The sequence below is a fragment of the Delphinapterus leucas genome, chromosome 1 (genome assembly GCF_059928025.1).
Source record: "Delphinapterus leucas isolate spDelLeu-1000000601 "Yukka" chromosome 1, BTC_Dleu_Yukka2, whole genome shotgun sequence".
NCBI classification, from domain to species: domain Eukaryota; kingdom Metazoa; phylum Chordata; class Mammalia; order Artiodactyla; family Monodontidae; genus Delphinapterus; species Delphinapterus leucas.
The window spans coordinates 165092417-165114857 of NC_143129.1; the positions used below are offsets into that span (position 1 = coordinate 165092417).

The 22441-nt window shown below is 50.4% G+C and overlaps 2 protein-coding genes across 4 annotated transcripts in view; both read right to left on the reverse strand.

Annotated features, from left to right (window-relative positions):
* Positions 1–1054: 1054 nt before the first annotated feature.
* TXLNA (taxilin alpha) lies at positions 1055–14385 on the reverse strand. 3 transcript variants are annotated; one of them, XM_022575084.3, is made up of 11 exons: positions 14281–14385; positions 13532–13741; positions 12121–12459; positions 10720–10811; positions 9957–10127; positions 8360–8554; positions 6479–6598; positions 6169–6243; positions 5567–5659; positions 5156–5251; positions 1055–4426 (listed from the first exon to the last, which is right to left on the reverse strand). In XM_022575084.3, exons 2-11 carry the CDS (start codon positions 13707–13709, stop codon positions 4100–4102), a joined length of 1686 nt encoding a protein of 561 aa, XP_022430792.1. In that variant the 5' UTR covers positions 13710–13741; positions 14281–14385; the 3' UTR covers positions 1055–4099. The 3 variants fall into 3 exon arrangements, with proteins under 3 accessions (XP_022430792.1, XP_089753162.1, XP_089753156.1); XM_089897036.1 differs by having other exon boundaries at positions 14259–14336; XM_089897030.1 differs by lacking the exon at positions 14281–14385 and adding an exon at positions 14214–14229.
* A 2577-nt stretch (positions 14386–16962) lies between these two features.
* The window catches only part of KPNA6 (karyopherin subunit alpha 6), a 49475-nt gene continuing 43996 nt past the window's right edge, over positions 16963–22441 (reverse strand). Inside the window, exon 14 of the mRNA XM_022575075.3 lies at positions 16963–22179. Within this exon, the coding sequence (XP_022430783.1) occupies positions 21992–22179 (188 nt within the window). The 3' untranslated portion in view covers positions 16963–21991. The remainder of the gene's footprint in view (positions 22180–22441) is intronic.

The window sequence follows — 22441 nt, forward strand, 5'->3', positions numbered from 1 at the left end:
CCTGGCCTGAAGGGGCAGAGGTTTTGTGGGGGTTGTCACAGCCAGCGTGGAAATACCTGCCTGTGGAGGCCTGGAGGGAAAGGCAGCTTGCCTCTGCCATTTGGGGGGCATTCATATATAATCCTTTGAGCCAGATCAGCCCAGGGAGGGCAGAGAACAGGGTGCTGGGTGAGGCCACCAGTAGGATGTCTCCCTTATAGGAGTCTCAACTTTTACACCTAGACTTGGGGTGGGTGAACGGGAGTTAGAAACAGCCCATTCTTAAGGACTACGTGCAGTTTGGGTCTTGTCATGGAATGCCAAGGAAAGGAATCAAAGGAACCTGGAGGTTCCTGTGTATTCCCTTGGGTGGGCCAGTGCCAAAAGGATGCTATGCATGGCAGACAGCCCCCAGTGGCAGTGATGACAGTGTCCCCTCATCTTAATTTGGGCCCCCATTGGCCTATGCCCAACTCTCTGGTCTCCTTGCTTTTTGTCTTCCTCATGGACTCGACCGATTTCCTATCTAAACAACTTAGGCGGTTGCCCGTGTCTCCTGGATCTAGCACGAATTCCTTAACCTGGCACACAGGCTCGTGATTTGGCCCCTGCCTCATCTCCCACCAACCTCCTGTGCACCTGCATTGTCAACCACTTCCTCACTAAATGTCAAACTTCCACTTGCCCTTTGGGTCCTAAGGCCCTTCCAGGATCCAATTCTATCCCCTTGCTGAAGGGAACAGGACCTCTCCCATGCTCCCATATCACAACCAACCTTTCTGTACCTAAAACCACCTTTCCCCGTCACTAGCCTGTAAACCCTCAGGGAACAAGGACAATTCTTGTTTTGACAGGGACAACTTTTGATTGAGAAAAATCATATATATATGATGAGCAGCACACCAACTTTGCCAAGGGCTCCACTCAGGCAGCTGAAGTGTATTTGCTAGTGTCCTGAGCCTGCGGTGACTGTTGGAAGGCAGAGCCAGAGACTTCGTAGCAGCTGTGGACACATCAGTGTGGCTGGGTGGATCCAAAAGCAGCAAATGACCACGAAGGTCAGGAGAGAAAAAAGTTAAGGCAACAGACTCTTTATTTAATGTGGTTTTAAAATACATCAAAATCAAGTCCCTGGCTGTTGTGAATACCAAACAGAGACAAAAAAAGCTGTCAGCACAGCTTCAAACAAATCTGGACAGCCAGGTTGGGCCATAAGGGAAGCAGTTACAGGGACAGAAGGCAGCACCCTTCCCCCAGGCGGGTGCCTGGATGTCCCTAGGATGACCTCCTCTGTGCTGTGCAAGGTGGGAGGGCTGGAGCAGCAGCTGGAGAACCAACTCAGCAGGCCTCGGCCCTCCCCCATAGACACCAGGGCAGCTCCACTGGCCTTTTGGTCAGCCCTCCGAAGGGCCACCAGGGTGGGGGTGGAGGAGGGGAAATAACCATTTTTACAGACATAACATTCTCTTACAGAAAGTGCCTGAGCGCAGCCCATGGTCCAAAAACCTCATGGAAAACAAAATTTTTTAAAAGTGCTGCTGACACCTCTCAGAATCTGGTGTACATGAAGCTCTCAGCTGGACAAGACCCTGAGCACAAATTACTGTCAGCAGAGCATCACCTGCTGTGGTCCCCTGGAGGAAAAGCTAGCGATCTAAGAAACCAACACAGCTCTTGGTCCTAAAACTGAGGTCATGGGCATGAGACCTGCCCCAGGGAGGAAGGAACTGTTCTTCACTCATGGATAAGTCACCTCTTCATCTGGCCCAGGACCCTGGCCGGTGTGGGCAGCACCCAGAAACCTGGGCTGACTTTGGGAAGCAGAGCAAGCAGAGCAGCTGTAGTGATAGGTTAAGATTTGGTCAACGAACAGGAAGAAGAATGGGGTCCCCAATTATAGCCTAGCCTGGATGCCTAGAGACAGGTGGCTGGAGGTGAGAGCAGAGGTTCTACCCTGCACTGCTGGGGCCACCTTGCTCACTGTAGATCCTCAGCAGCTAGACTTGGTTTCTGAGGGCTATAATTTCCCACACCACACTGGGCTCCAACAGTCCCCTCCCCACCAACACTATGGGCTTTAAGAGGTAGCTGAAGTGGGGCAGGCAATCATGTGGGTCACTGCAGGCCTTCCTGCTCGTTTTGAAGGGGGCAGGCAGAAACTTCTGTCTCTTCTCTGTACTTCCTTAGCTCAGCAAACCCCGTATGGGGTTGGCAGCTCTTATGTTCCTCAGCAGAGCAGTATCTCAGCCAGGGATGGCAAATAGGTCTCAACACTCATACTGGTTGCTGGGGGAATCTTGAGAAATGATATGCCAGGGATTTAGCAGGGAATACTCCGAAGCAGATTAGTGGTACCTACCATGGGGGGAAGAGGAGAAATGCTGTGCCATTCATTTGCCATCTCTGGTCTAAGTCCTAACATAATTCAGGAGTACTTAGCACTCTTCATGAACCTAATTATCTGAGGGATTTAAGTTAAGGGCTGAAAAGAGCGGGCTATTTGTGGAAGATGAAGGGACTTATAAGATAATGAATTAACTTCAAGGAAATACAGCAAGAAGCAAAAACTCAACCCTCCGATCCATCTTGGTCTGTGGCTCCCTCAGCTATACTGAAGCTGAGGCCCAGCTGGAGATGGGGTTATAGGACCCCAAACGCAGCGTAGCCCTGCTTCCTGACCCAAGACTCATTCTGCTGTTCCAGAACATTGTTCTGTACAAAGACTGACTAATACACTGGCAAGTTTGCCACCAGCAGGACTTTCAGAGTATAGAGTAGCATGTATGAGGGGTGGGAGTGGGGTTAGAGAGGAAAACAGACGCAACTGTCTGCAGCCATTCTGTGGACGGCTGGGGCTCAGTCAGTGGCTGAGTCTCATTCTTACCCATCAGCTGTCAGATAAGAGCTGGGGGCTCCCACACAGGAAGAAATGGGATGTCAAGGGGGACATATCACAGCTCATACTACTTGGGCAACAAAATCACGGCAAACCTCAAAAGAATGCACACTGGTGGTGTGGGTGCAGGAAGCAGAAACAGACTCATGAAGCCAAAGGGACAGTCGGACCCGGGGCCCAGCAACTGCCGCACGGAGACAGCGGCGGTGGCATCAGCAGTGGCCTCCCAGGACTGTAAGCTTGTGACAAGGCCACCAGAAGCCCTTTCCTTTCGCTCACTATAAACAAACAATCTGACTTCATCAAGCAGGAATCCTGAGCACCAACATGGCAAAGGTGCCAGGTGGGGTGGTGAGGGGGTGGGGCACTGGAGGCCAGGAACCCAGGCACCACCACCAACAGCACCCCTTCTTCCTCAGAAGATCCTCAAAGCAAACACTGTCATGTGCAAAACCGAAACAAAACCAAAGCAAACAGAACAAAACCCAAAAACCTTCAGAAAGAATCCTTTTGGTGATCTCTTGTCAATCATTTGTGCAGGCTACAGAGGCACCTGTGAATGATAAGGCTACTGCGAAGCATCATTGGCCTGGTCCTGGCACTACCGGAGCGCAGGGAAAGCTGAGGGGCTCCCTACCAGCACATCATCCCGCACAGAACATGCTCCAGGTCCCTTGTCCTAGGTAGGGAAGCAGTCTGATCACTGGCTCTGAGTGCCTTGTCAATGCTCTGCCTGGCGACCCCTTTTCCAGGTTAAGAGAAGCAAGGAGCTTCCAGGAGAGCTAGGAGAGCCAGAGCTGCCCAAGTCCCACTAACAGGAGAACACAGTCATGGCCTGGGTGTGTCACCTGTCATGAACCCTGAAGGTAGCAGGGAGGGAGGGGCTGAGCCTCAAATTGGGCAGGGAAACGCTCACATCACTTCTCCTGCCAGCTTACTGTGACGGCAGCCACAGACGACAACTCCGCTTTAAGACTCTACAGCTCACAGAAGAGCCACTGACTTCATCTGTACACACCCCCACCTCTGATGCAAGCCCGTTTTACACTTACAGATATAAATGTATGAGGCCTTGCACATATGCCATATGTACGTAAAACTGACCCACAAAATCCAAAACTGCAAAGAGTCAGATGGCAGCCAGGTCACAGCACCCTGGGCCTCAGCGGTGGGAGCCTCACATGGGCCAGGCCTGGCTGGGCTGCTCGCTCCCTTCCCAGCTCCCTAGGCAGTGATGGAGGCGGGTTCCTGGGGCCCAGTTTGGCCTGATGCTTCCATGCTCGGTGCTCCGGGGCAGCAAGGAGCTTCTGTGACCCTTGGGGAGCTAGGTGCTTGGACCCTGGGCCCCTCGCCACCCTGTTCCTTGGAGGTATTGGCAGCCTCTGGCCTTCGCTCAGGGCCGCTGTCAGTGAGGGAAGCCTGGCCTCCAGCACTTAGGTCCTGCACCCTCTTGTTCAGGTCATTGCGCTCTGACTGCAGTGCCCGACACAGCTTCTCCAGCCGCTGTATTTTGACCTGCAGGCCCTCCAGCTCTTTGTCTCGGAGTGTTTTCTAGGGAGAGACATAGGGCCTTCAGTTCCATGTCATCAACGCCCCACCCAACACTGCCACTTGGTAGAAAACATTCACACTTTAACAACGCTGGGCACCGATCAGAGTAAAAAAGCTGGCCGCTTTCAAGTAAACAGCCCTGGTTTATGCTGAGACTTGGCTGTCGGTTGGGGGCAGTGTGGTGTAGAGAAGGGGCATGGCTTGGAAACAATGGATTCCTCTGTTTATCCACCAGATGGCCTTAGCAAAGTACTTGGCTTTTGAGCCTACTGCCTTATCTGTTAAACTGGACTACTAATGTCACCCTCACAGATCTCAAGAGAGCTCAATGAACTGGCACATCTAAACACTCAGCAGGGTCTGGCACACAGCAGCCTCTCCGTCAATTAGTTATTTTCTCCTCCTACATCTCAAGCCACAAAATCAAATTATCTGGGCAGTTCTGCAGCTGCATGCAAGCTATGCGCATCACTGGCACCCCTTGTTTTTTCTGCTCCTTTCCTCCTTTCTTCCATCTGCTCTCTTTGCTTCCCCTACAGACCTATCACTAAGCTCACCACCTCCCTCGGGGGGACAGCCAACAGTGCCTTTGGACTTGGATGGACATGTATGTGAATCCCAGCTCCACCTCATGGCAGCTGCATCACTTCTCGGTACAATGTACAGGAAAGGGCCCAGTACTCAAGAGCCGCACACCCCCAGCCCAGATGCAGGTCACACTCAGCCCACCTCCTCGGCCATCTCAAGCAAGGCCTTGTTGCTGCTCTCCCACCGGGACCGGTACATGGTGGTTTCTTTTTCCAGCTTCTTGATCTTCTTAGTCATCTGGGTTATGTGACACATAAAAGGAAATGGTCAGGGGTCCAGGCTGTCTGTGCATCTGTGTCTCCAAAGTGGGGAACGATCCCAAGGGGGCAAGGTGTTACTGGGCGCAGTCAGTGCCCTCTGTGCCACCCCAGGGTGTCTCCAGTTAAATACAGCCCACCCAGACCCTACTTATGGTCTCAATCACACTATTACTGTAAACAGCTCCCCGTGAAGCAGTCCAGGGAGGGGGCTTCCTGAAGGCAGGCCCAGTGTTCAACTCTGAATGAAGCTGCTTATGCCCCTGCAGCCACACCCAGTCTGGACCACTGTTACCTTTTCCATCTCCTGTTTGAACGTGGTGAACACCTCACTGCTTTTGGAAAGAGTGTTCTGGAACTCTTCAAACTTCTCCGTGTATAGGGCAAGCTGGGTGAGAAAGAAGCCCACAAGTAAGACTGGGTTTCTCTGGAGGGCACTTCTGGTCAACACACTCAGACTCACCCTTGGCCCTCTGACCCAACAACTCTCTTGAGATACCAGTTTTCTTTAAAACAAAAACCATGTATTTGGAAGGATATAATCTAAAATGTTAAGCCTAAAAAGTAGGATTTGGCGGTGACTTGTATTTTCTTTTATGTTTGTTTCCAAACTTTTCTTCCAGAATGAAGTCTAACTAATGTAACTGAAATCACCCATTCTGTCCCCACCTCCTCAAAAGCAGCACAACAATTCTGACTAGGAGCCGAGTACTTCGAGCTCACCTAGCCACCTGGTCACCACCACACAGGTGCTGGGAGGGTCCGGGGAGAACAAAGTCTTAGGAAGGTCACACAGGAGTCAAGGTGGTCCTAGAATGAGGGTTCCATTTCCCTCCCCGCAGGATGGGGCTCAGCGTGGGGACCACGAAGGCACAGGGGGAGGCTACACAGTCTCACCTGCTGTTTCAGGTGGGTCTCCTGCTGCTTCATCAGCTCGCACATCCTCTGCGACTCCACAGCCTCTTTGAGGAGCTATTTCCGAGACAGGACCCCAGATCCCATCAGAAGCCCCCAGAGGCTACGTCTGGATTTTCTTCGCCACACGCACCATAACCCAACAAGGCTTCCTGCTCTCAGACTGGTGTCTGAGGAAGCAGTGCCCTGGTCTGACCAGACAGCAACCTCTCCCGTACAAACTTGACTATAAGCTGAGCCAGAACCCAACCTGCCTCCTCCCAGACCCCCACCCCTGGGGCCTGAGCCTCACAAAATCCTTCTCCCGCTGGTGCCTCTCCTCTGCCTCCTTCAGCATCTCCTGGGCCTGCTGGAGCTTGGCGTCCACCAGCTGCTGCTGTAGGTCCTTGTGTTTGAAGACTTTGTCAATGTGCTGCAGGAAAGCATCATGAGAGGGGTCCATCTGTCAGGAGCTCCCTTTCTCAGGGAGGCCCAGTGGCTGCAGGGATGCCCCATGTGCAGAGACCAGGGCACTGCCAGCCTGCCACCTCAGTCTGACACGCTGGACTCCCACGTGTCCCATAGGATGTGGGCCCCAAGTCCCTGGAAGGTCTATTGCCCAACCTTACCTTGTGTCTTTCCCACTGAGTCACTCTAGAGTGAGCACAGGGGTTTAAGGATGAGATCAGCTCCCAGGAAGCCAAGTAATAAATACACTCCAATCTCTAGCCTTAAGAAAGATTACGTACTCCATTGGACTGAGAACCCTTACTTCTGGAGCCCAACTCCCTTGTAAATGAGAAGAAAGGGCAAACACGACTTCTCTACCAACGTAACAGCTTAGCTCAGTTGGCAGAGATCTGCTGTATCTGTAGGTGAAGATCAGATGTGTGGATCCCAAGGAATGGCTGTCCTGACTGCTGGAGGAGCCCCGGGAACTGGGACCAGGTGAGAAAACAGTGACGGAGAGAAGGTGATGAACGTGAGTGCTACCTCAAAGGTCAAAGCAACTGAAAACAGGGAGGTGGAGAATGGGATATATTTTTTGGATGGGGGAAGAGAAGGTGGCTTCGAGACATGTCTAGTTTGAGACATGATGAATTTCAGTCACCTGTGATCTACGGTTGGGAGGCTTGTGGGGCAGGATGGGAGTGCCTGAATCTGACTGGGGACGGGGTGCACCTCCACTCCCACAGAGAGAACCAGGGGGAAAGGAGAGGGAAGAGGAAGAGGGGCCTCAGCTGCTTGAAGTAGGTGCCTCACTCTGGTGGCTCAGGAAGGCTCCATGTCTCTCAGCGCTGAGGGACAAGAACCAAACCAACTCCTCTCAAACCAGCCTTCATCCCAGAGGATGAAGCACAGGAAAAGAGGTGGGTCAGGGAAGGCCCCTCCAGGCCCTGCACACGTGATCACTACACTGGACTGTGAGCCCAAGAGGGCAGGGTCTTGCCCACCCCACCCACCACCACACCCCACGGTCTAGGAAGGGGCCTGGTCCAGCCCTGTAAGGTAGCTGCCAATCTCCCTGTTCACAACATTTAAGAAACAGAAGCCCAGAACGCCAAGTGACTGGCGTGTGGGGACCCAAAGAGAGGGATCTGAGCGCCTGGGACAGCAACCAACACCAGCCAAGGGAGTGATATCCTGCCCTTTCAAGTGGCAGGGGCAGCAGAGCAGCAAGTAATCAGAGGACACAGCCCCTAGAGTCGATCACTGAACACAGTTCCAGCTCCTCAAATTCTAAAATACTCTGAAAACTGAAATTGCCCTAACCAAGGAGATAAACTTGTAAGGCTAATAAGCATTGTAAGGTTAATTATAAACCTAGGCGAGAATACTCAGAAGTTTTATTGCATAAGCGTTAACGTGTCTGATTTGGGGGTGCTGCCACAAGGCCCTGCTGGGGGTGCTACGTAATACCCAGTCCATGAACATAACTCTAGTCTAAAACGTGGACAGTTCTAATTCCAAAAGACACCTGGCCCCACTGTTTAGGACGAGGTGCTGTGGACCTGCGATTGTGTGGCCACAGGCGAGTCTCTTCTCAACACCTCAGCCCTCATCTACATGAGGATGTACAACATCACTCCCCTCCCGAGGAAAGGAGGGAGAATGGGGGAAGGGATGAAGCCTAGAAAGCGCTGCCTGGCACCGGCATCCACCCAGAACCCACAGTCCCCTGGCGACCCCTCACCTCCTCCCGTAGCTCGTACTGCTCAATCAGCTTCTTGAGCCTCTCAGCCAGCTCCACGTTCTCCTGGCGCAGCTTGGAATTGCGCTCGTTGTGCTGTTCCATCTGCAGCTGGATGTCATTCAGTGTCACCTGGAAGTGCGAGGTCACCTCCTTGCGTTTCTCCTCCTCCTCCCGGGCCCGCTGCACGCCTTCTTCCTGGGCAGAGAAGTCAGCCCCAGCTCCATCATCCACTGTCCCCTGGCCAGACTCACAGGGCTCCCCCACCAGTTCAGGTATGTTCTCTCCCAGTAGCCCTCCCTGCTTTCCAAGTGAGGAGTAGCCAGGATCCAAGAGGTCATGCAATGGGGGCTCCTAATGGACCCCTCTGTATATCGGGTGACATCGAGCCAGAGACTCCCTAGAAAAATGCAGGCTTACACGTAAGTGCCTTTCTAAAGAAATCTGGATTTCCTCAGGCCTACTCTTCCAGGCCTCAGAACAGGGTTTGGAAGACCTATTTGTCTCAGTTTAATATGCTTCTATCTCTGACCCACCCCCTCTCCCCTGACCAAGTAGTTAAAATTTAGTAATTCCCAGGGTTGGCAGGGCTGTGCAGAGTTAGGCACTCAGACACTGTTGGTGGGAAGGCGATCTGGCAAAATCTATTAAAATTTGCATATTCTTTGACCCAGACATTTCACTTCTGAGATTTATCCTATGGATAAATTCCATGTAATTAGCCAGGGATATATATAACAAGAATTTTCACTGTAGCGCTATACATGTAACAGTGAAAAATTGGAAACGACACAAAACACATTAACTAGGGTACTGATCAGATGCAGCATATCCATACAATGATGCTGTTAAAAAGAATGAGAGAGGCTTATAAAACTGATAGGGAAAGATAAGGCATTGTGTAAAGTGAGAAAATGGAATAGGCTATGAAATAATACATGTATAATAATTTCATTAAAAATACTTTACGTAAGCTTTTATATGTAGACAGGAAAGTCAGAAGGCTGCACTTAGACTTACATATAAGTAGGTTTACTTCCCATTAGTTTCTGCTGGGACCGGGACCGGGGTCAAGGAGGGTGGGCAACAATTACCTTTGATTTGTTAGACTTTTGTCACCTTTGTATCTTTTACATCACATTTATATTAAATTTGTAATGTTTTAAAAAATAAAATACAATTGAGAAAAACACGTTGCAAAATATATTTACTAATGCAAATTTTTAAAGAAATATAAAGGATATATATACAAAAGCTATCTGGAGATCACAGTAATGACCAGGCCTTAACCAGGCTGACCCCACCCTAGGAGAAGCAGAGGTTGGAGAAAGGCCCCAGCACTCCAGACTGATGACCCTCTCCACCCTCCAGCTGCTCACCTGGGACTGCTATGGGATGGAGAAACCTAAAGCCCTGCATCCAGGTTCCTTCAACACCTTAGCCTTTATCTCATCTAATACAAGTGCATGTCAAGTGGTTACAAGTAGCTCTCTAAAGTACGGCATCATTGGGGAAATCTCCTTCTATGCCGAAAGCCTGTGCTGCTTTTAGGGGGAAAGCCACCAAAGACAAGTGAGGTCAGGGAAAGCGGCTGGCCCACCTTGAGGGAACGGTTGTGGCGCTGCAGCTCTCGGCACAGGCTCTCGAGCTTGCTGCGGGCCAGGACAGCCTTGCTGTGCTCGCCACGCAGGTGGTCCTTCTCCTGCACCAGCTGGCTCTGCTTCTTCTGCAGGAGCTTCATCTGCTTCTGGGAGTTCCGGTGCTCCTCCAGCTGGTAATGGGGATGGGGACGGCACGTAAGAGCCCCGTGGGGACCCAGGGTCTCCTGAGCTGACCCGACTCTAGCCACCACAGCTCAGGCCGGACACTATAAGGGTGCTTCACACACTGCCCCCAATAACCCCAAGGGCCCCAGCTCAAGGATACAGAAATGGACGCTAAGGACAAGCAGAGGTGCACAGCCAGCAGGTGCCGGTTTCTCTCTGAGCTTTGACTGCAGATTCAAAGCTCGCAAGACTCTCAGACCATGACATTCCCCCAACTCTTGGGACACCCATGCCCTCAGATGAGCCCACCTGCTACCCACCTCCTTATACTCAGCAACAGACCCTGGTTCACCATTTCTCTCCTCAACATGATTCCTAGAGTCAAGGTGGCCTTTTCATTATCGACAGATAATCCTTCTGGCTCCCTGGCTTCACAGACCCTCACCTCTTCCTCAGACCCTGTCCTCTCTCAGCTCAGGTCCCCTCCCATGAGCCTATTCAGCACTGTACAGGAGAAATACAATGCGACTCAGAGTAATTAAAAATGTGCTGACCTCCCAGGGCAGGGAGGGTACGAGGAGAATGGGGAGAACTGACCAGCTCAGCATACTTCTTGCACAGAGCCGCGAGCTTCTCCTCTGGGGTACTCAGCGTGTTCAACGTCTGCATCAGTAACGTGATCTCCTTTCCTGCAAAGCACAGGGAGCAAAGGCATGTACCCCCTTCTCTGGGGGCCCCCCTTCAGGTCTGGGCCCACTCTTCTGCCTTAAGGTAGCCCTCCCCTATTCTCCAGCACCCATCACAGAGGACATGCTCAATAAATACTAATTAAATGAATGACTGAGTCTCTGTCAAATCCCCGTGGTGAGCACCACGAATGGGAGAAAAACTGCCTACTCTACCTACAGGTGAAAGAAAGGTGTCCCACCTGTGAAGTCAGTGCTGTTTCAATGCAAGGAAGGCCCTTCTCAAAGAGGAAAGATGCAAAAGGAACAGGTCTCCTTAAGAACACTGCACTCCAGTCAACAGAGGCAGACAAGAGTACACTTTAAAATGACTATCCTCCCCAATTAATAAATATAGCTTTCAATATTTGATCCTAAGATTAAAATAACTAAAAAAAAAACCCTTTAAATTAGGGCAACAGGTGGGGGGGTGGGGGAGTAGCGACTAAGACATGGGTGTAATACCACCTTTGATTCTCTGACACACACTAACCCTCCATCCCCACCCAAGTGACTCCCCCATGCCTGTGCCTGAGTCAAAGAGAGGGCCACCGTACATAGCACTGTGCCAGGCTCCTGAAGTGTCAACCCCGGGAGGCTCTGAGAGATCAATGCAGAGAATGCAAATCATGGGCACACAGGCCAAAACAAATCCAACCCACAGATGGGTTCTGTTTGGCTCCTATCGTATTAGTTGCCAACTATTAAAATCTAGAGATTTCACATAGTAACTCTAGATTTCTGGCTTAAAAAAAAAAAAGCCAGCTACAGGTTTTACATGCTATCAACTCACTGGGACCAGGTGGCAGTCAAGCTTTTGGATAAAGGGGGCATTCTCTTGGTCTCATGGGGCCCTCTGGCTAGCTTGGTTTATTTGAATTTTCAACCCTGGTCTAGTCCAATTCTCTTACTGTGCAGAGGAGTGAAAACTAAGGACCAGAGAGGAGAAACGTCTTGCCCAAGGTCACACAGCAAATTAGAAATGGTGCTGGTCGGCACAGGACTGCCGACTCAGGACTCCTGCTTTCCATCTCTCAAAGAGAGCAGGTTGGACCTCGGTTCCTGCTTGCTCCCAAGGCCAGAAGCCCTTGTGCAGTGAACAACCTGTACACCTCTATCTATGGCACCACTGTCCCGGCTTTGATTAAATGACGTAGTTTGACAGTTCTGGAAGTAGGGTTTCCTCTGAATCCTGGCAGAGCAGGCTAGCCCAGGATGTCAGGTCCAAACTCCCTCCCCTCACCAGCCTCACAAGCAGCTGCCCTCTGCTCACCCAGACCCTTGGCTTTCTTCTTCTCCTGTGGCCTTCGGTGGTCTCGGTCTACGACCTCGTCACTTGCCCGGCTCTCGTCTGTGCCCGGCTCCCCCTTGGAAGTCTCTTTCTCACCATTGACTACTGGGGTCTCTGGCTCGGGCTCCCCATTCCTCGAGGCATAGGTCCTGGACTTCTCTGCATCTTCGGGTTCAGCAGGCTCACCCTGTGCCCCATCCTCGCCTGGGCCCCCCTGACTGTTGTCAACACAGTATGTACTGAGGATGTCTTCCAGCTGGCGGCTCAGCTCCTCAGAGACATCCTGGAGGGCCCCAGACTGAGCGGTTTTGGCTTGTGCTCCTTCAGCAGGAGAGGATGGGGGGCAGAGAGAGAAATAAGATGGTTATGCCACTGGTTGGGAGTTTTCAGGCCCAAACGTACTGGTTTGGGTTGCCTAACTTCTCTAAGGCTCAGTTTATTTCCCTGTAAAACGATGTAACTATTTCTCACTACTGCCCAACCACGCTTGTTGTGAGTATAAAAGAAATAAAGTAAATAGACCATCCAACACACAGGGGTGGCATCATGTAGCAGGAACTCTACATCCAGTCCATCCCCTTCTCCTCCCTGCCAGTGTCACCTCTTGCCATTAAAAAAGTTTCAGGGGGCTTCCTTGGTGGTGCAGTGGTTGAGAGTCCGCCTGCCGATGCAGGGGACACGGGTTCGTGCCCCGGTCCAGGAAGATCCTACATGCCGCGGGGCGGCTAGGCCCGTGAGCCATGGCCGCTGAGCCTGCGCGTCCAGAGCCTGTGCTCCGCAACGGGAGAGGCCACAACAGTGAGAGGTCCGCGTACCACAAAAAAAAAAAAAAAAAGTTTCAGGGAATTCCCTGGCGGTCCAGTGGTTAGGACTCCATGCTTCCACTGCAGGAGGCATGAGTTCCTGGTTGGGGAACTAGGATACTGCAAGCCGCTGGCGCCGCCAAAAAAAAAAAAAAAAAAAAGTTCCAGAGGAGACACTGCTTTGGGAAAGCAAGTGTTCTCCTTAACTTGCTGCAAGTAATAAATCCTTCCTTCTCTGGTGGGGCAAAAAAAGTCCCAGAAATGCCTCAAATATAAACAGCAGTTACCCACTGGTGAACGACGTGTTTGCAACCTGGATTTGCTGGTTGGGTGTCTCATTTGACTGCCAACCTGACTTGATCCTGTCAGAGCCTTCTCTCAAGAGAGTTCTGTCCCTGTGCTTAGAGTGGGAGCTTCTATCAACTCCCCAGCAGCCAGTGGGGACTGCACAGACCCAGCGCTGTCCTCCTCTCATTCTACATTTCCTCCTTGCTGGGTAAACAGTGGCCTTGGCCTCTAACTCCAGAAGCTGGACCGGCGCACCACAAACTCCTCCCCCTGCCCGCTGGAAAAGCAGAGCTGGCACACACCCTCAGCCTTCCCTGGAGCCTGGATGGTGGAGCCTTCAGCTTCCGTCGCAGGAGCCGACTGGCTGGGCCGCCCCTGGGCTCCCTCGGGTCCAGCTTCCGGTTGCCCCGGGGTGTTTTTTGGGTTGGAAGTGTTGCTTGATTGCTTGGCAGCCCCATTCTTTTTGTCTTGGTTCTTCATTGTGGTTTGCAATGTTAGGTTAGGAGCAGATCCTATAGAAACAAACACACTTGCTATTTTCCAGACTTTAAAATTCTTCGCAGCCTGGATCAGAAATCCCAACACCGGGCGCGCAAAGCTTCTTGAAACAAACCGGCAGGCATTCCCTGGAGGGAGCCAGCGGTTCTCCCAGTTTCCGGTCCGTCACCGGCGCCTGGTGTGCCCAGGAGCGAGGGAGGAGCGGCCTCCTTTTTCCTGAAGCCACTTCCCGGCACAACACGGCCCCCTCACCACAGGCCGCGCGCAGGATAGGTTCAGGGCCCGGGACTGACGTGGCGGGACGCTGGATTCCCGATCCCTCCCCGCCCCCCACGCCCCACGTGCCGCTCCCCCCCCAAACCCGCGCGCAGCCACCCACGCCTCGCGCGCCCTCCAGCCGCGCGCGCTCCGCGCGCGCATGCGCACAGGCCTCAGCCCTGCCCCCCGGCCCGAGCCCTAGCACGGAATCCGCGCGATTCCTCGCACCGGCCAGAAGCGTCTGGGACCACAGACCCTCGGCTCGCTTCGTACCCCTAGCCGACGCTGTACGCACCTCACCGCCGACGCCCTGACGGCTTCGCCCGCTCTGCCCTCGTACCGGAAACCCTGGGTAACTGCTGCCGGCAGAGCCTCCTGCTAGCGCCGCAGCCAATCAATAGCCGGCGCTCGCGCGAGGCTTGCTGGGAAAGATGAAGCGAAGGCGGCCTCCGAGGTGGGTGAGCTGGGAAGGGAGGGGAGGGAAAGGACTACGCTTCCCTCCATGCACCGGGGCTGACCCCAACTCCCAAGATGCAATAGGGTTTTAGCCCTCGGAGCCGCAGACCCAGGAGGTCCGAAAGGAGCCAGTCATTCTGCACAAATACTCACGTCAGCCTCGTTTCTGTCTCGAAGGAGCTATGATTCAGCTCCCAGAGCCCTGCGCCTGGCTGCTTTTTCCGGTACGCCTCCACCACCCCTTCCCTCCTGCTGTGAACATCTACGACTGTCTAGGAACCCTGAGGACGAGGGAGAGAATACACTGGGCTGGGCATCAGGCCTGTATTCCAGTCCCAACTTCACTAATTTGCTATGTGACGGTATTCTTTTCCCTCCCAGGGCTTCAATTTCCGTATGCAAATAGAAGGTTTTAATAGTTTTTTGAACAATAGCTTTCCCGGTTCCTCGTAAATACTGTACTGTTTGTTATTGCCAATTTACAGCTGTGGACTGTAAGACAAAGGTTAGGTAACTTGACCAAGGTCACATCGCTATTGACTGATTAGAGCAGATTCAAAGCTAGGAAGTCTGGCATCCGTCTTAACTACTGGACTACCCTGTCTCTTACTCAGAAGAAACAACCACCACCGTAGGCTTTCCTTGAGGATGAATCAAAATAACTTGGGAAAGTAATTTATTTTTCCATCTTCATTACCAGCTTGAGCCCCTCTCTGAAAGGTGCTGAGGGGGCCCTGCAAGGGGGACTTTGGCCTCAGCAGATTCCTGAGCCTTTTCTGACTGGCCCACCCTCTACAAAGTCCCAGTTGCACTGGGGCTAAAGGGGAAAAAAAGCCAAGCTTTTCTCCAAGTGTAAGATCACAATTCTTTATCTGTTTGTCTATAGATAATGGGATAAAACCCATCAACCCATGTGCCTGGAATTTAATGCCTAAATGGTTTGTTTGGCTTCTGTTTCCAGCCAATCCTGCCCAATCCCTCTGCCTTTTTTGTTACATCTCTACTTTTACTATCTCCAGGATTTCCCAGGTTTTTGCAGGTGCTTTTCTACCTTCCAAAATTCCCTTCTTGGTGAAACAAAATCTTTTGAGGCCCACTGAGCTCAAAGTTCACTTCAGAACCTTTTCAGTACTCTGCAGTCTGTCCTAGCTCCCTGGGTCTAGACAGAGTTCTATTACAGCATTAGTGATGAGGTGTTGAAATTATTTACTTACAACTCACTGAACGTTCAAGAACTGTTGGCTAAATACTCTAGTCCTAAAGCCTAGCAACAGTCTGGGGGCTGAGAAGGCAGAGAATGTTTTAAATTGTTGTGCAAACTGGGCATCTTTTTAGGGCTCTTAAGATGTTAAATATTTCCCCTAGTTGAAGAGACTTCAGCGCAGTGCTCTTTCCCACCCCTTAGGCAGTGTCTGCCAGGTAACACTGAGAGGCAATATTGGTATAACAGTATAAAGGTGGAACTCAAGCTCAGAAAGCGTTGGAATTCAAGTCTCTCAAAACCAAGGCCCTCATTATTTCCAGAAAAGCATGTGGGAAATCTCTTGAGGAGGTAACATATGAATCAGGCCTTCATGGATTTCCATAGGAAGAGGGTGTTCTAGGCAGAGATAAAGAACATAATATAACAAGGTATACATGGGGTGAGAGGTGGAGTGGTGCACCAGGAAGGGTCAATGGTGGTCTCCAGGGGCCAGCTGGGTAATGAGAAGAACAGACAGGCAAGGAATAAGAAAATTTGATAGAAACATGGGTTAAAAAGTTACTTTCTTCTTTGCTGTAAGAGAAAATGGCAACATTAGCGCCTGCCAGAGTAAGGGAGCCCTCTGGGAGTGGTGGTTGGGAATGGTGGTGATGGTGATGGGTAATAGAGCTCTTGCAGATTGTTTTCATGCAGAAACTCAGGCCCAGGAGTGCCAGATATTTTTAAAATATAGAAACATCTTTTAATATTGGCAACGAATTAAAACTTAAAACGTACTCTGTCAGCCAACCAAAACCCTCCTTTTGGGGTTGTATCAACTTTTTGGCTGCTAGTCTGTAATCGCCGCTTTAGGAATTGATCTAAACCAAAGTGAGGAGTTTGTGAACTACTTTGGGCTCAAAGGGCTGTGGAGTGGTGATGAAATGTGAAAATCTTACAGAAACTCTAGAAAATGCAAATTAAACCACAGTGAGAGCCAGAGCTTCCACCAGTGGTTGCTGGGGGTTAGGCAGAAAGGAGGGATTCCCAAGGGGCATGTGGAAACTTCTAGAGGTGATGGACATGTTCACTCTCTTGACTGTGGTAATGGTTTCATGGATGCAAATATGTCAACACTTAACAAGCTGTTCATTTTAAATATGTGCCATTTACTGTACGTCAGTTATATTTCAATAAAGCTGATTTCAAAAATTCTTTATAGCAGAAGCAGGCTGTAACAATTCTTAATTCCACTGTTAGGTCAAAAGTTTAAGCACCCTCACTTCAGTGACTTCCAAAAAATCCAGTCTAGGATCACTCCAAAGAACACGATTTAGAACTTTGCAACAGGTTTTTATTTTTGCTTTATATCTATTACAGTGTTTGAAACCTAAAGAAATACATTTTCTCTTCAAATTTGGATGTGTATATAAATATCATTTGTCTGGACTCAGCACACTCAATGCCATGGTTTCTTGGCCTGTATCTGCTCTGAAATCATCAAGCTTTGTCTGTCTACCCAGGGGCCCTGAGAACATGGAAAACAATAGCCAGAGTTTATAGTTCTTAAAAGCAAATAAATTTGGAAAGAAAAACTAGTAAGGGAAAAGGTTTGATTCACCTTCCTAGGGTCTATAGCTGGGAACCCAAGCTGTTTTTGAGGGACATCTGGTCTGTCCTGGGTAACTGCGACCTCATACCCCCTTTGCTTCTTTAGTGGTTCAATCAAAAGCAGTTCCCACAAATCTGGCTAAAAGAGCCAATACCCAAATCCAGGGCCTGAGGATTGTCGCCATGGCAGAGTTTTCTCTTCCCAAACCCAGAGGCCGAACATCTGACCTACATAGGGGAGCAGGGCTAGAGTTTAGCGGAGGGGTTCAGGAATGTGCTAATGTGGACATCAGCAGTCAGGCTGGCCCAGAAGCAGTGAGGTGCGCCCAAATGACCTTTATGACACACTACACAAACCTTTCTCCTGGGATGTTCTGGGCCCCAAATTTAATGGTGCCTCTTCTAATTCACAGCCAGGTTTGATTCTGTATGTAGCCCAGGCCTGATGCAAAATGCCCTCTCAGAGGAAAACAGCTTTAATTAACAGACTTACTTGGTTTGTACTGACCTCAAAATTCTTCCCTTACCATGGTCTTCATCTGGGGGTGGGTCTAGGGAACAGCCAATGGGATGACTGAATCCTTTATGAAGGCCTTGGCCAAAGAGCAGCTATTGCCTACCACATGGATCCCCGCAGGGCCAAATTCTCAGCTTGTTGGCTTAACAAGAAAAATACAAAAGTTAAGACAGAAAAAACACTGGACAAGATTGGTCTAAAATGTGCAATCCTAAAACGGCTATGGAAAAAACCTACTCTGAGCAATTTCTCAGTCTCACAATGCACTTATTTCTAGGATAGTCCTACTTGGAAGATGTTGCTACTGGTTGTGAGGCTTTCCTATGGTTCAGTGCACTGAGCCTTGCACCCTTCCCCAGCCTGCCAGGGAGGCAGACAGGCACACACAATCCTGAGGTCCCCAGCCAGCCTCTTCTCCCTATGGGTCCCTGTAGTGCCTGCAAGGACCTGGAGAATCTGGCTCCTTGCCTTCAATTGGGAATCCAGAAGCCAAGCCCACAAGATGAATCTACTGAGGAATATTCAAGATGATGGATACCAAGCTGAGTGAGTCTTGGGGAGAAGAGACATGGCCTGAACAAATGAGCTGAGGCCTTCAAAGAAGGGCCTGTGGGAGGTGGAGGGGAAGTACTGCTAGGCGTTCATCTCCTTCCCTTCTATTTTGCTGGAAACGGGTAATTGTACAGTGTATGGGGAGGGCAGGCAGACATGAGAAAATTGAAATCTAGTTCATCCTGCTAGAGTTTTCATATTAAACTGGTTTGGCTTAAGAGAAAATGAAGGTCAGTGCCTGAGAGCCTTCTTTCGCTCTTCCTTAAGTGTGGTAGCAGCTATAATCTGTGCAGTTCAGCTCTAAATAGGGCTCTTGGAAAGAGGCTTCCAGGGAAAAGAAAACAGGAGTAGATCTAAAGGTTCTAGGTAAGGAGGAACACAAAGGGTCCCAGAAAGCTGAAGTCATCAACACCTGTTACTTGGAAGGGTCTTTTGTACCCACTGCCTCAAGTAACTAGGCTGGCCAGGTGAGGGTGGAACCTATGTGGTTCTAACAGAAGGTTGCAGCCAATACCATGGCCGGTCAGTCAGCGGGGATAGCTCAGAACTGAAGGCAGGCTTCTAAGACCCGAGAGCCTGTTAATACTAGAGAAGATGACATGGGGGTGGGACGCCCAGAAGGGCTGGCAATAAAGAATAGCTGGCACTGTTCAAAACAGTATTTGAACACTTGAGCTAAGAAAAAGGCTCCTTGTCCCCTTAATCCACACCTAAGTATCTCCAACCCACCAGAGATCTTAAAATGGACATAGCTATGTGCCAAAGTATTAAGATTCCAAACACAAGTCTTCTCAGGCTACTCCCTACAGCAGGTGGGGGAGCCCCTCCATCCCTGTAACATCCATTCAGAAATCTGTCAGAAAGCTCTGACTTCACCTAGGCCAGGGTCTGGAGTCCAGATGGGGACTGCCCACGAAGAGTGGCTGTCAAGCCTGGGCTAAAAAATATTTTGCTTCCCAAGATGGCCAAAGGAGAGAAGGAGACACAAAAGATGATGTTACTGCCTCTGTGGGCTGGAAGAACTTCACCTGTTGACTGAAAAGGGGGTCAGAGGAATACAGTGGGAAAGCACGGTCTGAGGAAGACACTAACAAAGGAAAGCTCCTAGAGGCCACGTTTATCTGAAGAGAAATTTGTCCTCGTGCCCTGGGAGACTTCAGCCTTTGGAGTCCTTGTAGAAAACAGGCTTCGAGTAGTAACCCATGATCAACAGAGTCTTCTCTTTGGTGCACGGCCCAGATCTGAAGCAAAAGTAGATTTGGGAGGAACAGCTGGGGAAGGCAGGATGTGTATGTCTCACGATAAGAATTTGGTCCCAATGTCAGGGACTTAATTATTGCTAGAGATGTACAAAGTAGATCTTACTAAAATAAAATGCTCTGCCCTTTGGACAAGGACAAGGGGTGGGGGGTGGCTTTCTTTTGAACTGTAGGAAAATGGTTTTGTAATGGAGTCGGCAGGCCAAGTGAAGAGGGTCCTGCGCCTTGCCTACCTGGGAGAGTGGGGTTGGTAGTTATCATGCCCAACCTGCAGAGCAGCATCTGACTCACTTAGGCAGTACAGCACTGGTGTCACTTTTCAGTGATAGCCACCAGCTGCAACCACTTTTCTCAGAAAATGCCTCTGGAGTTAGATCTCAACACTGGAAAGAGAGGGCAAATTCAAGACCAGTGGCCAAAAACAACTGAATGTTGTATCTGTAAGCAGAGTGGCATGGATTTCACCTGAGCCAGAGGGGGATGTGTAGCAATGGGAGCAAGAATGGCATTGTTCCTGGGGAAGGGAAAATACAGTTTGGAGCAGGGCACCTCTGCCCGACATCTGTGGGGAAGCAGGGACAGGGCAGATTGTGCCTTCAGCTCCACCACTGGCCTACACTTAGCCAGCAACTTCCTCCACCCCATCCCCAACACCTGGGCTTTACTATCACATGTAGTCCATTGAAGCACACAGGCAAGCCACTGAGGCACTGCAGTAGCTCTACTCAAAGGGGAAAGAAAAGGCATTAGGATTATATCTGTCACAGGAAGGGTAAAATCCAAACCATGTACAAGGATCCCAATCAGGGAAGACATCAATCACTCTCAAAAAATGTCCTGAGGCTGCTAAATATCTCGGATAGGAGACACGGCAGCCATCTGTGATAACTTATGTGGACAAAGGTGTTTGAGACTGAATCTGAGGAGGCAGACTGCTTTCTGGGTTTCCTGATGTAAGCAGGATGCTCAGTGGTAAGGACTAGAGTGGTAGACCTCACCGGGCCCTGGGGCCATCCTTGCTCCCTCCATTCAGGTACTAGGACAATCAGACCAGGCTGCTCTGCTATATAAAGGTTCCAGAGCTAAGGGTTGGTCCCTGGTGGTGGCCCGGAACCCAAGCAGAGAGGAGAAGGATCAAGGTCAGGCTTCCTGAGCAAGAGAGCTTCCACATCTCTTTTTGGTCTTCCTCACAGTATCCCACTTACAGAAATTACAGAGACAGTTCCTCCTCTTGAGACCAATTAAGGTTGACCTACGTAATATATAGAATATAAAAAAATACAGAACTTTTTGACATTCTCTCCTTTGGAAGTAAAATATACATGATCCAACTACGGAAGAGGAAGAAGAAGAAAGGCCAAAGGCAGGGATCCACTGGCTATCCCAATACATGACACTCTCACTCCAACCTCCTCTGCAATTTATGGGTCACCAGAGCAAGGACTTTCTCCTCAGGAGAAAGGAAGGACCACAGCCCTCTGTCACGTGCTTAGGAGAAAATACAGCTACCTCAGAGGTTCATCTCAACTCTGAGGGGAATTTTCAAGTAAACAAATGAAGTTGGGTCGCACCACTGGAAGGTGGGTAGGAAACATGGGATCAGTAGCGACACATGGGAAGCCCCGTCTGAAGGCCTGTGTTCCTCTCCCCTCACTCCCACTGGTGTACATGCCCCAGGAGAGTGAAGGGGATCTCCCAAACTAAAGAGGTCTGGGCAAGGGGTTAAGGGAGGGAGGGGCCTTTGTCTCATGGTGACCTCCCCCTCAGCCTCTAGTCCCAGACAATGCTGGCAGCTGGGATTCCTAAAACCAGGAACTCATGGCTCTGGGAAAGAGCAATTGTAATACAAGAAAAATGTGCAAAAGAAAAAAAAATTAAATAACGCAATCCAAGCATACTAGATTAATATTCTGTCCGAGCAAGAACACTTTGTTTTGGATTTCTCCCCTCCCCTCCCACCCCCGACCTGTGGAATATTCCATCTGCTCAAGTACCCAAGATAAGAGTTACAGAGATCAGGGCAGAGGACTGGGAAGGATGAAGGAAGATAAAACGGAAGGAAGTCACCACTAAAGAAAAAAAAAATAAAAATAAAAAAGGTGCAAAATTGATTACCTCAGTCCTCCTTTGTCTACCCCCGGGCTCCTGGGTTAAAGACATATGTGCAGCCAAAATCTAGTGTAAGGAAGAAAAACCCAACACGTCCCCTTCTTGTCACAAAACCCAAATGTGAGCCTCAGATGGTTCTGTCTGTCCAGAGGGTGCTCCCTCCAGGGAAGGGGGCGGAGCAGGTCAAGAGCACAGTTTCCAGGGCAGCAGAGGTGTGTGGTGGCTGATGGTGGGGAGGGCTGGTTTCCCGCCCACCAGAGGGCTGCCTTTCCGCTGGTTGGTGGTGCTTCCCATCCCCTCCCCTCCCCGGAGGCAGACATTATAGCTGGAAGCCCTCCATGGGGGCCTCAGGCTGCTGGAAGATAAACTGCTGTTGCGTTTCATCCACTTGGGGAGCCAGGCTGCTATCATCATCTTCTACGCCAAAGTAGTGCTCAATGAGGTCAAAGGCCTTCTGGTAGATCTCCTGGTTCTCATGGCTCTGGAGAAACTCAATTTTATCCAAGCCTATGGTGGCAAGAAGAAAGGAAGGAGAAGAGTAAACTTTGAGTGCTTTTCTCTGGGTCCATGAAACAATCTATTTTTTCCTTCCCTGAGTTATGCTAGCATTTATAAACATCAAAAAAAATCATCAAAAAGTCTACAAGGGAATTCCCTGGTAGTCCAGTGGTTAGGACTCAGTGTTCTCACTACCGGGGCCCTGGGTTCGATCCCTGGTCAGGGAACTAAAATCCTGCAAGCCACGCTGTGCAGCCAAAAAAATAAAAAA